This window comes from Impatiens glandulifera, chromosome 1 (genome assembly GCF_907164915.1).
Source record: "Impatiens glandulifera chromosome 1, dImpGla2.1, whole genome shotgun sequence".
In the NCBI taxonomy this organism is placed as follows: Eukaryota; Viridiplantae; Streptophyta; class Magnoliopsida; order Ericales; family Balsaminaceae; genus Impatiens; species Impatiens glandulifera.
In genome coordinates this window covers 122,104,342-122,117,518 of record NC_061862.1, presented here as the reverse complement: position 1 = coordinate 122,117,518, position 13,177 = coordinate 122,104,342, and the positions used below count along the sequence as shown (strand labels likewise).

The following is a 13,177-nucleotide window of genomic DNA, read 5'->3' as shown; positions in this document are numbered from 1 at the left end:
AAGCTTGACCCCTTTTTAGAAGAGAGGAGGAGGGAAGTGAGTCTTCTCGAGTGCTAATTTGGTTGGGGGTCTTGCAATCAACCTCAAAAGTCAAAACTCCATATCAAACCAGTCGAAGTCAAGTATCCAACTTCTTCATTGAAGTCTGCAGCTCAATCGGGTTAATCTCTCTCTCCAGTCTCAACCAACGTTCATGGCTATGCAGTGGCTTCTACTCTGCCACGGCCTTATTACGCTGTTGGTTGTCATATCATTTCTCTGTGGCCGGTGGCCAATCTTTGAAGGGACTTTCGTCGAGCGAATCAATTACTTCCTCACCGTTGGTGCATATGATCATTTATTGTATATCTCTCTCGCTTGTACTCTTACACTTGTATTGATTGATTGTTTGATTGATTATAAACCCTCATTGGATGTCATCACATTTTTCTTATGCAGACGTATCGTTGACACATTTTGCGGCTCAAAGGCCACTGATGCTGTTCTTTCCGTTGAGTTTTATTGCTGCGATCGGCCTAACCCTATCTTACAGGTTTTCCCACGTTCTGAATATTAGGAATTTGCAGTTTTACTCGTCTGGACCTGAATAGTCAGGATTCCTGATGTATTATTTCTTCTTCTTTTTGTTAAGTTAATTGCCACACTAAAATGACTATATTTCCTGTGCAATCTCTTATTAATTTGTGTTAAAGAAGTACTTTATTTCCTTCTATTAGCAATTATAGATATAATATCATTTATAAGAGTGGAGTAAATCCAATGTACCATATAGTAATCTAATGGGAATGAAGTTTCAGTTTGATAATTGACCATAGTGTTGGCTTCTCTGATGCAGTGGAAAAAATAGGTTTATCCATATATTTGCTAATTCAGTTTGAAGCCCCAAATAACATATTTGTGGATGTTATTCATTTTCAAAGATTTTAACATCATTATCCAATATAGGCATCCACTTGATTAAGTCTTTAAGAAAAAGGCGATTTTTCTTGTTTTGGCACAATATCCAGCTAATAAGAATGCCTTACTGCAGCAGTTTCAAGACTTTCTTCTATCATGGATCTTTCCATGGGGTTGCTTGAGCCAATTTAAGAAAGAGTTGGTAAATAATTCGAACGGGTAGAATGATATGGTTGTGTAACAGTATTAGTAAATAGTGTAAGGATAATATTGTAATTAGTAGAGATTGTATTGCGATGACTTATGAAGAAATAAAGAAGTTTTGAATCTGTGTCTCTCTAATCTCCAAAGGCTTAAACTATTCTCTTTTTATATTTATTTCTTCTACAAATCCTAGATCTCTAGGCTGGTATGTTACAGTTGTATGAGAGTGGAGATAATTACTTATAATTCTCATTAGTAGTTGTTAATTATGGTTATTTATCATATTAGTGACTAACTAATTCAAGGAATACCAATATCCCTAAAAACTGTCAACCATTAATCCTAGTTTATATGCATTTGATTCTTCTCTCTACAAGAGATGTAACTTGTATTTAGATCAACCCTAATTGGGAATACAGATAATATATATATATATATATATATATATATATATATTTTTTTTTTTTATCTCCAATCACCCATTTTCGCATGGTATCACATCCTCTTGCGATAAAAAACCATATTTTGTTTTAATGTAGTTCATTCGTTGAAACTAAGCCTAACCATGGCTATCATCAAACTTCCTCATGTGAAGTTTTATCATTCAGCCTAACCACACCATCTTCAAACCCACAACTGAATCACCTTCAAACCAATTACATTTTACAAGTTGAGTGTGACTAATTATCTTTGACTCAATTAGTCCTCATGTTCATATCTGACACAGGTAAGGATGATTACCTCACATGGGAGATAAACATTTAGCAAATGAATGTACATTCTATAAACATTGAAAATTGATAATCATATCATTATGTCCTAGTTGATAAACTTGATGACGATTGAGATATGCGACAAAATTCTCTACGGAACAATCGAAGAAATCTAAAGGGCTGTCAAGGAAACTTACCCAATGCTAATAACACTATTGAACTCTTGAAAATTAAAGTTGTCATTCATGATCTTTGACATAAAAGATATTTGTGACCAATACTCTTCTTTGAACATTGACAACTTGACCTTATCAACAAGTCATTGAGATGCACCATGTCACTACTCTGCACAGACAGTAAAGGATTTTTAAATTTTCCATTGTTTGAATAAGGATTTGGAGAGTTTAAGAGAATAATCTGATATGAGAGGTAGGGTTAGTTTACCATGTAAGGACACGAAAAATAAGTAGTTAGCCGTTACAAAGTGGTTAACAATCCATCCCTATAAATAGGTGATCAGTACCAGGAGAATGATTTTGATGAATTTGGTGATCTATTTAATATGTCGTCAATGCTTGATTTTGTAAACATATAAGGCTTAATCTTAGTTTTCCATCTCGCCATTTCATATCAGGCTGTGTGAGAAGATGAAGAACGTCGGGTGATTTTGCTTGAGTCCTTGGTACAACGTCATGTTATAATAGTGTGAAGAAGGTGGTTGTCTTATTTACAGCCTGTTGTCATCGAAGTAGATATCGAAGTCCGGTGGTTGTGCGAGAGGTCTTGGTTCATATTCATTTTCGTTCACTTCTCCTTCATTTGTCGTTCCTCCATCATAGTTGTGGCAAATCAGTTTGCTCACCGGAATCAACATTGTCACACATGAAAACATTTTTTCAACATTTTCTCCTCCTTGTACATCTTCTGATTTATCTTCTTTGGAAGAAGACAAATTCAGTTCCATTTCTGATTCTTCTTCCTTTGAAGATAGCTCCAGCTTCTTTGAAATCTCTGGAAGGTAGTTGTCAACTACAGATTCGTCGGTTGAAGAATTCAGGACTGTCTCTTTCAATACGTGCCATAGACATTCCATGGGTTTACCTAAAATCTTTCAACATATCCTTCATCATATATGGAATCTGTTTACAGAATGAACAAATGCTGCCAAATTTCTCAAGTTGTTTCTGACAAAACACTTTTCTCACTGATTCCTTTAGAACATCCCAAGTTAAAGATAATATAGACTTTTATAAAGAATTTACCATAGTCTTGCAGCTCCGGAGATATTATTGAGTACATAACCTAGTTTGTTGACCATTGGCGTCTCTTCCCTTTGGAAGAACGGTTCGGTAGCCTAGATCCATCTATTGATTTGGTTTCATCAACTCTTTGGAAGTTTAGATCCGGATAAAAGAACAAGATGTGACTCCTGATCGTTGCAGTAACATCTTCTTCACGTCTCTTGTTTCTGGATTCTTGCGGATAATGATTGCGATGTTGTTCTTCGTATGGGAAATGGTGGTCGGTGTGGTGATAGTAGATACATTTTCACCGGCAGGAGGAATGCCAATTCTGATAACACTGTTACACATCATGGAATCAAAACCCTGGTCCTAACCCTACCTCTTGTATCTGAATCATGGAATCAAAACAACTCTATAACCTTGTAGAATTATTCTGTAAGAAAGGAAAGAAAGTAGAAAAGAGTGATGCTTGGAATAGGGAGAAAACACTTGAAGAGTCAGTACTAGTAACTTAAGAAATCACACGAGGAAGTTGACATTGGTGTGACTACTGTAAGAAGACAAGACATACCAAAGCAAAATGTTGGAACCTCGATGCAAAACCAGTTGACTGGAAACCAAAGTGGAAGAGCAATCATGTTGGTAATATTGCTGCAGTTGTTGTGGAAAATGCCGGTGGTTTTAGCATTGTCCAAATGGATACTCAACAAAAATTATTTGGTGGAAATGTAGTCTCAAATCAGTCACTGGTTTTAAGATCCAACAAGGTATACATCCCTAGCTTGGATTGTGATTTTGGAGCCTCATATTGGTAATTTTAATCTATTTGGCACACTCAAGTCCATACAAATGTTTTCCAATGAGATTTCCACCTGAAGAACATATGGAGGCAACCTATTGAATCCTAAGGTATCTCAAATTGACTTGGGTAAAGGACTATTATGAACACAAATAGAGTGACACAGATTTATACAGATATTCATCTTGTTAGTAAATGTAGGAAAAAGATCCATTTATGCTTATTGTTCTCATGTATAGAAAAACCTAGTTACTTGGAGAAGTAAGAAACATGTTGTTGTGTCAAGAAGTAATGCTGAATCAAGATCTTCTAGAAGTTGGAATCTGTGAAGAGTTATGGCTGAAAAAACTCCTTAAGGAACTAGGTGAGGCTGAAGAAATAACAATTAAAGTCCTATGTGATAATCATTCTCTTATAAATATGGTATGAATTCCAGTGCACCATGACAAGACTACACATTGACATAGACATACACTTCATTTCAGGAAAGACCGAAGATGGAGAGATTCATGTTTCATATGTGTCAACTAACAATCAATATGCAAATGTTCTCACCAAAGCATTGCCATGATACAAATTCGGGGAGCTAACAAGTTGGGATTGTACAATATGTACAATCCAACTTGAGGGGGAGTGTAGATAAATCATTATTATTCTCATGATTAGTTAGTTGTTAATTATAATTATTTATCATATTAGTCACTAATTAATGCACAGATAAACATGAACAATATCCCTAAAAATCCTCAACCATAAATCCTATTTCATAGAGATTTGATTCTCTTTTACACCAACCCTAAATGGGAATAAAGATGATACCTTTTATCTTCAGCCACTGATTTCCACATAGAGCAATCCTTCCTTGCACTTGTAAACCTTGCATGTTTATATATCGGAGATGTCAGACACCACAGCTGCTGCTTCAGTTCTCTGTTCTAAAATACTGGAATTTTATATTTGCATATCTGCTAACTTGGTCCATTTTCTTTTTAATATAATGTCCACTTGCAGGAATAATATTTTTATTATCTATATTTTGAATAGTTTTTTTTGCCTTTAACTGGCTTGCTCTTCCCAAGTAGGCCTTGTTTCAAAGTGTTTTTATTTTTTTTATTTTTATTTTAGCTTTTGATTTTAAATGTGACCTTATGATGAAAAAACATTATAAAAAAAAATTATGTCATTTTACAAAGTTGATTTGACAAAATCCAAAACCCTCCATTGGAACAAGCCACAGTGTTGCCATATGTGTACCTGTTTATAATTTCTGATTGTTTCTTTTCACGTGGAGGTTATAAAAAATTAGTCATGATGACCTTACCTGTTAGTACTTTGCATGTTAATGGGATTAATGCCTTTTCATGCAGACTATATATTTGGCAATAATTGGAACTACTTATTTCATCATTATCAAGTCATCATTTAGCTACATTCCTGGCTACTATCTTAGTGATATTCACAGGTAATTTCATATGGGCATCCTTCACTTGAAAATTTTATGATCTAATGGTGGGGTGGGGTTTCTCTCATTTTTACTGTGATGCTAATTCTCAGTTTAAAATGGTTACTTAATTTGGATTTTTTTTCACCGGAATACTATTCCCCTTTTCAAAGAAGGGTAAGTCTGAAAGCTATTCAGATAAAATTAGGTTTGGATTGATGGGAAAGAAGTGATGATTATAAGAAGTGATGATTATAAGAAGTGATGATTATAATAAGAAGTGATAATAATAATTGTGTCTGATGAAATTTGTCAAGTGAAAATGTAATGTGTTAAATAAACTGAGATAGAGTGGATACATAAAAAGTTGAATGTTTCAGTTTATTGAAAAGTCATATCTCTTTCAGGTACACAAGCTTGTTGGCTGTTGGTGTGGGTATTGTGCTCTTTCTTTTGACTAGCTTTTCTGACCCAGGAACTGTAAATGCAGAGAATGTTTCTTGCTATCTCTCTGCATATCCGTATGACAATATGATATTTTCTCAGAAATTATGCTCAACATGCAAGATTGTGAAGTGAGTTCATTTGGAAATCCTCTTACTTGAAATGATTAATTGTTTTCTCATAGAACTTTTTCTTCATTCATTCTTTTTGGCCATGCAGACCTGCTAGGTCAAAGCACTGCAGCATATGTAATCGTTGTGTGGCTCGCTTTGATCATCATTGTGGATGGATGGTTAGGATCTAACATCATGTTATTGTTATGGTATTTAACTTACCATTGACCTAATATATCTCATTGTTCCAGAACAATTGTATTGGGGAGAGGAACACACGTTACTTTGTAGCATTCCTTTTATGGTGAGTTAATATGATTAGACCACCCTAAATCTTTTGCACTGAAGCAAATTACAATTTTTTCTTTTATAGTTGTATCAATTCTCATGTAGTGAAGAAATTATCTTATGTGCTTCTTAGAGTGCAACTGTTTTAGGATGCCTAAAGGTCTCAGGTTTGTTTCTCACTAAGAACGCTCTGATTTATGTGGGATTCCATGGAGGTGAGGGCCTCCAGGAAATAAATCATGATCGCAAAAAGAGAAAACCCCATTCACTATCAAGCTTCTTATCTGTTCAACAATATTTGGGAATGACCAATGAGAGGGAGGTCTTCTTATAAAACATGTCCAAGTTAAAGGGCAAATTACACAACCTGAATAAAATCTAACTAAATATTTATGCTGATAAAAAAATTGTTTCCTGCTTCCCTTGAGCTTTCTATTTTCTCCAAATTTGTTGTTATATAACTATTTTTTCTTGGTTTACCACATATGCTCTAATTAATAAACCAGTATAACTTAATGACCATTCTTTTGGCATAAAACTATTTTCAGTGTAGTAAATCCTCTTCAGTTTTGAAGAAGAAAGTATTACAGTCTCCTACTAATTTCCTTCTAGAGCAGATACACTCTATGGCTTATTTATGGAACGAAGTAAAAGAACGGGGATATATTAGAGATCTGCCATTTTGACTTTTCAACTTGCCTGTTCTTCTACCTAGTAATCTCAATTCTTGATAATGATCATGAATAATAACCGTATTTTCTTGCTTATATTTGTTTTACATCATATTTTCGTTTTATGTATACCTAAGTCATTCTAGTGTGATCATCAATAAAAGTTATAAATCGCTTGGCATTTGAGAGGGTTTTTATTCTAGAGAGCCCCCAAACATCACTATGAATCACCAAGAAAGGTTGTGTGGACATATGAGGAACTTTAGGAAATGCATTTGATGATATATTTAGCGAACTGACATTCATCACAATAGAATAAACTTGGTAGTTTATTGATAAAGTGGTCATGAAACAATTTTTCTAAAAAATAGAAATTGAGCTGTCCTAATCGGAAATGTAATGTCATAACATCCTCCCTACTCTTAGAATTGAAAACAAATAATGACTATTTTTTAGAACTTGATAGAATGTGTTGACTCATTACGCAATATAATTACTTGTATATTTGAATGTAAACTGATAATTATCTAATTAATAATTGTTTTCAAATTAATAGATAATTATTAAATATCTTTCAACTTTAGTACCTTCATTCTAAAATATAATCACTACCTATACCTTGATTATAGAATAGAATCCTTACCTAACAGATCTCATGATTTCCGGAATGGAATATATAATAATTATTGTGTATAAAGGGTACTACCTCACAATAAAGTTAAAACATTTTTCTCATAATTTTCACATGGTATCATAGCCAAAATTCTGAGAGAAACCCTAATTCTTTGCCTTTGAAGAACATGGCCGGATTGAGAAGAGTTCTCAACTTATGAAGTGTGCACCTTTCTCTTCTCAATCCATATGGATTCATTTCAAAATCCTATCACCTAACTACAAACTTAATGGGAAAAACTACTGAATGGTCCTAGTTGATGTTCGTGTCTGGAAAGGGAAATGTTGAACACCTGCTAGTGCTAGAACAGATGAAAATCCCGATAAAGAAGACTCTACCTACAAGGTTTTGAAAAATAGACAACCAAACCTGTTGTCATTGTTTGTAATAGAACCAAAGAGAAATTAGAGGATTTCCTACTATATGGAGCTGCTAAAGAAATACGGGATGTTGTCCAAGAAGCCCATGCCAAATTAACACAACAAAAGTGTTCCATATTGAAACCGTCCTCCATGAGATAAAGCAAGGAGATATGACTGTTACTCAATTTTATTACAAGCTCAATCGATTTTCGCAGCAGCTTGACATGATTAAGATCTTTGTATGGTAAAACGGAAGATAATGGCTACCAAGCCTCTTCCTAGTCATCGAGAACTAGAAGTGATGATGGAATTAAAAAAATGGAGAAAGTAAGTATAAGGATAAACTGGTACTCGATCCACTAAAGGGTTTTCCTTAATAGCCCAGTATCCAAAGTTTGAGACTCAAAGACCACCACAAGGAAAGAGTGTGATAACTACTAGAGGGCAGGGCATACCAATGAGAAATCAAAGACCACCACACGGAAAGAGTGTGATAACTATTAGAGGGATGGGAATACCAAAGAGAAATGCTAGAAAGTCCATGGGAAACCCAGCTGATTGGAAACCTAAGAAAGTGCCTACAACGAGTGTACCTCAATGTCAAATGGTAAACTTTTCAATGTTATATATGTCACTGCCCTGATAAGGTATTTATTTAATAGACTTGGTAACGGTGAGACTGAACTAACTCACATTAATCCCTCTTTTAACTACATGGTTCATTGTGAGATTGAATTCAATTGAATGACCTGAGAATCACTTCTACATAAAGTACTTAATTCTCCACATGGTTAACTTTGAGATTGAACTGAACATTAATGAACACGCTCCCTTCCTCACATTTCTTCTACAAGGAAGAAAGGATGAACACCCTCCCTCTTCCTTACATTTTTTCTACTATTATATATCCGGTCGAAAGAAACTTAAATATTTAATTTCAGCTGAATGCTTGATAGATGCTCCAATGGATAACTTATCAAATTCAAACCCTCTTATCCAACCATCACCTACATCTTTCTTCCCTTCTAGAAGACATGTAATGAAGAAGGGTGGGAGTTGATTAATGTGATTCAGTTAAATCTCAAAGTTAACCATATAGTTTATGTAAGAGTGATTTATATGATTCAATTCAATCTCACAATTAACCATACAATCAAATACAAGTGATTAATGCGAGTTAGTTTAGTCTCACAGTTACTATTAAGTGTGGAGTTTCAATACTAAGTTTCTTGGACTTATTCTATACAATCAATTATGAATATCCTTGATTTATTCACTACATCCCCTTAAGCTACACAATTGATGTTTTTCAATCCAACGACAGTGAACATTTAGATTAGATTAGGCTTAGACAAGATTTTGGTAAAAATGTCAACCGCCTGTTACTTTGATGGGATGTATGTGAGAATGTACGACTGCTCAATCGTCTCACTAATGAATTTCATGTTTTGTACGATTGTGAAGAAAAATATTTTTGGCAATTTGAAAAGAACGATAAGTTTAAGAGCTTCAACGATGATCTTGAGTTTATACAATAATCTTTGAAGCTAACTGCGCAAGGCTAATGCTCTCTAATTTTGTACTACGAGAAACCACAATTTGCTTCTTGTTGCTCTAGATCTCTAGGTTTCTCATACAAATGAACTATACCTAGATGTTGAGATACTAATATTCATTTTCTGATTCATGTTACCTTTATCCCAACAAATACTTTAGATGCCCAAAAGTCTTTGATTTTAAATATTTAGGACAAAAAAGTTGTCTTTAATCTCATCTTCATGAATCCGTAAGAGAACAATGATATCAACATAAACAATTAAGAATTTGATTCTTTCATTTTTGGAATGCTCTGTAATAAGTGTGATCTGCATGAATATACCAATCTCTCTTAATACCTTGGTGAATTTGCCAAACCAAGCTTCTAAGTGATTGATTCATTTCATTATTGATCATCTCAAAAGTAATTTTCAGCTATTATTTATCCAATTGAAAGAAGTCAAAATATTTAATTGGACCCAAATGCTTGATAGATGGGTCCAATGGATAAGTTATCAAATTCAAACCCTCTTATCTAGCCATCATCTACACCAAATGCTTGATAGATAGGTCCAATGGATAAGTTATCAAATTCAAATCTTCTTATCTAGCCATCACCTACATCTTTCTTTCCTTGCAGAATAAATGTAAGGAAGTAGGGAGGGATTTCATTAATGTGATTCAGTTCTATCTCTAAGTTACCATGTCGATTAAGTACTTTATGTAAGAGTGATTCATGTGATTCAAGTCAATCTCATAGTTAACCATGTCATTAAATACTCTGATTGGTTAATGCGAATTAGTTCATTCACACAGTTATCATGTTAATTAAAAAAATACTTTATCAGGCAGTCATTTGAAACTTTGAATAGATTTTCCATAGCATTTGTATGTGAGTTTGAGCTTATTTACCATTTGACATTGAGGTCTATTCGTTGCAGGCACTTCTTTCTTTGCATATATGGAACAGTAGCCCTTGTATTTGTTCTTGCTGGTGAATTGCAGAAATACAAAATTATAGAGATTCTAACAGGTAAAGTCAAATTTACCTTGCTCCTGTTTGGCTAGTATAATCATGAGAGGCCTACCTTTATATAGTTTGTTTTCATATACTTTTGCAGTTTATTATGGGATTGATAACAAACTTAAGGAATTGGCTCCACACATTGTACAGGCAAGGCTTGTTTTGTTTCTATTTTAGTTAGCAGTTTTTTATTCGTCTGGCATCCTAGTTTTTGATATTAGTGATTCCATGGATGTTTGACTATCAACATCATTTGGCTTCTTTCTCAAGCTTCATGAATTCTTCAATTTTGACATGTAATTCTAATGGGTTGTCCTGGATTGTAACAGTGGTTGTTATCTTCATACAACACTCAGATTCTTCTTATGGTGTTTATGGGGATTGTTTCCCTATTATTAGCTGGCTTCTTTGGATATCATGCCCATTTATGTCTGTCCAATACTACCACAAATGAGGTAAATCTTTTATTTGTCTTATACTACAGAGATGGACCTCTCTGATGATTAAATATTTTTTAGATTCAACATTTTCTTGTTATGAACCTTCAGAAATTTGCATGTGGCTGATACATGAATCAAACTTGCCTTTTCTTCCTCTCATTTTTTTGGAGTACTTTATGTGCTGTACAAGGGCCTACATTAAAGTACATTGATGGTCTCCCAATTTAGAAACACTTTTAAAATCTGTTTATGTATCTGGATCTGAATTAGAAGCATAGATAAATTTCCGAGTTGTATTTGACTAAGTTTAGATTTCTAACGATTCTATATCAAGATCCATAAACAAAAATTAATTCTAAATGAGCCACTATTAGACATTTTGTAGTAGAATATAAAATTCCCTACAATAAACACCCTGATTGGGGCAGTTATGATCTGTTTTATGATTGTATTCTTTTCATTTGTAATCTCTGTTGTTTGTTTTTGCGAAAGCTACTAATCAATTTTTTTAGAGTCTTTTGATTGTCATCTTTTAATCATAGTTAGGGTTTGTCTAGCTTCGATTCTTAACCCTCCCACTTTTGATATTTTTAATGAAATGGTATTTAACGTTTTCCAAAAAAAAAAAATTCCCTAGTTAGCAACTTCTTTTTTCACTTCATCCCCGATTTTAAACTCATGAACCTTATCTTATCCATTTGCCTCATCAATCATTATAGACAAACTTTTCTTAACTGTAATAGGCCTTCTATTTTCTTGGTTGCCAAACAGTTCTTTCTTCCAAATCCTTTCTCTTAGCTCCTACATATACATTTTACCTCTAACTTTGTGGTTTTTCAATAACGAGGATTGATGATTAGTTATAACAAGTTATTATCCATCTTTTCTGGATGTGTCTCCATTCCGTTTGATTCATCACTACTTGATGTTTTATATGCTTTATTGTTTTGAGATGAAGTATTTGGAGACTCTCTAACCTAGTGTGTAAGAAGTTGCTTTAGATACATTTGGGAACAACTTATAGTTTAGCCATTTAGGTTGATTGATAACTAGTTCACATTTCTTGTACAATTGCAACATTTTCTTTTCATCCAAATTAAAAAACAATTGAAGCTAACCAAAAAGTGGATGTGTTTTTAACCCCCAGACATTCAAGTGGGAAGCATATATAAACTTGCAGAGGAATGCTGAAGAGGTGAAAGCAAGTGCAGAAGCACTAATTGCAAGTGTAAATGATCTTAACAATAATGTGAAGATGAAGAAGCCTAGAGAAAGCAAGTGGAAAGCCTTCTTCAGGAGATCCCGTTTGGAAGAAGTGGAAATTGTTAAGAAGAATATATATGATAAGGGATTTTTCCACAACCTTCTAGAGATAATATTTCCCCTCTCCTCGAGGTCAATGTTTTTGCATACTAAAGCAAAGTCTCATTGATTCGAGATTTTAGCTTCTCCTATCTACATTTTTTTTATTGACTTGATGATGCTCTGCCTTTTAGATAGGGAGTTGAATTGATCTACGATGCAAGACGAGAGTGTTTTTTTTCTTATATTTTTTTGCTCTTCTTATCTAATACCATATTTACATGTATACTTGTAGGTTTTGTTTGCTCTTCCCCTTAGAAAAGTAATGTATACACAACTTGTATTATCATATTATTATTTATAAGAAATTGAATCTTAACAAAACCTTGGCATTAACAACACAAATGACCCTTGCACTACCTTCCTTTCCATCAACAGATATGCTCATTGTCTTTACTTTCCATTATGTTTATTCTCATGTTTGTGTTCTTTCCTTTTGTCATTTTTCTTTTATAAAAAATATCCTTTTGTTTTTAGCCATAATAGGTACAAATTGGAAATATTTTTTTTTTTTTTGTCTTTGCCACATGAGTGGATATAGCTTTAGTTATTAGGTCCCTCTCATGTAACTTTTTGTATTGATGTGCAAAGAGTGTTATCATTTATTTTATAAACTCATGTACTGCTTGCCAAAACTAAGGGCAAGGATGATAATATTTGGAAACCCTCTTAAATTTGGATATGAGTGAAAAGTCACCAAATAATTACTGAATTTGAATGTAGATATATTTGGTAGGAAATGTTTGGTCGGATGAGTTATAAATCCAAATACACTTGATATTAATTGTGCCTGGATGAGATATAGATGCAGATACAATTGAAACCTACATTTATAGTTGAATTTATGAACCCAACTCTTGTAATATAATTTTTTTTAATTTGTCCTTTTATTGTGCACGTTGTATAAATGGCCACAACAATGATGTTAATTTGTTTTTAAAAAACATTTAGTTTTTGTTTGTCCCT

The 13,177-nt window shown here is 33.6% G+C and overlaps 1 protein-coding gene across 1 annotated transcript; it reads left to right on the top strand.

Moving 5' to 3' along the window:
- Window positions 1-7: 7 nt before the first annotated feature.
- LOC124919679 (probable protein S-acyltransferase 17) lies at window positions 8-12,541 on the top strand. The gene is made up of 10 exons (XM_047459991.1): window positions 8-342; window positions 439-532; window positions 5,225-5,319; window positions 5,706-5,873; window positions 5,962-6,034; window positions 6,107-6,159; window positions 10,327-10,418; window positions 10,507-10,559; window positions 10,739-10,864; window positions 11,997-12,541. The coding sequence occupies exons 1-10, from the start codon at window positions 194-196 to the stop codon at window positions 12,279-12,281; spliced, it is 1,188 nt and encodes a 395-aa protein (XP_047315947.1). The 5' UTR covers window positions 8-193; the 3' UTR covers window positions 12,282-12,541.
- Window positions 12,542-13,177: the final 636 nt, after the last annotated feature.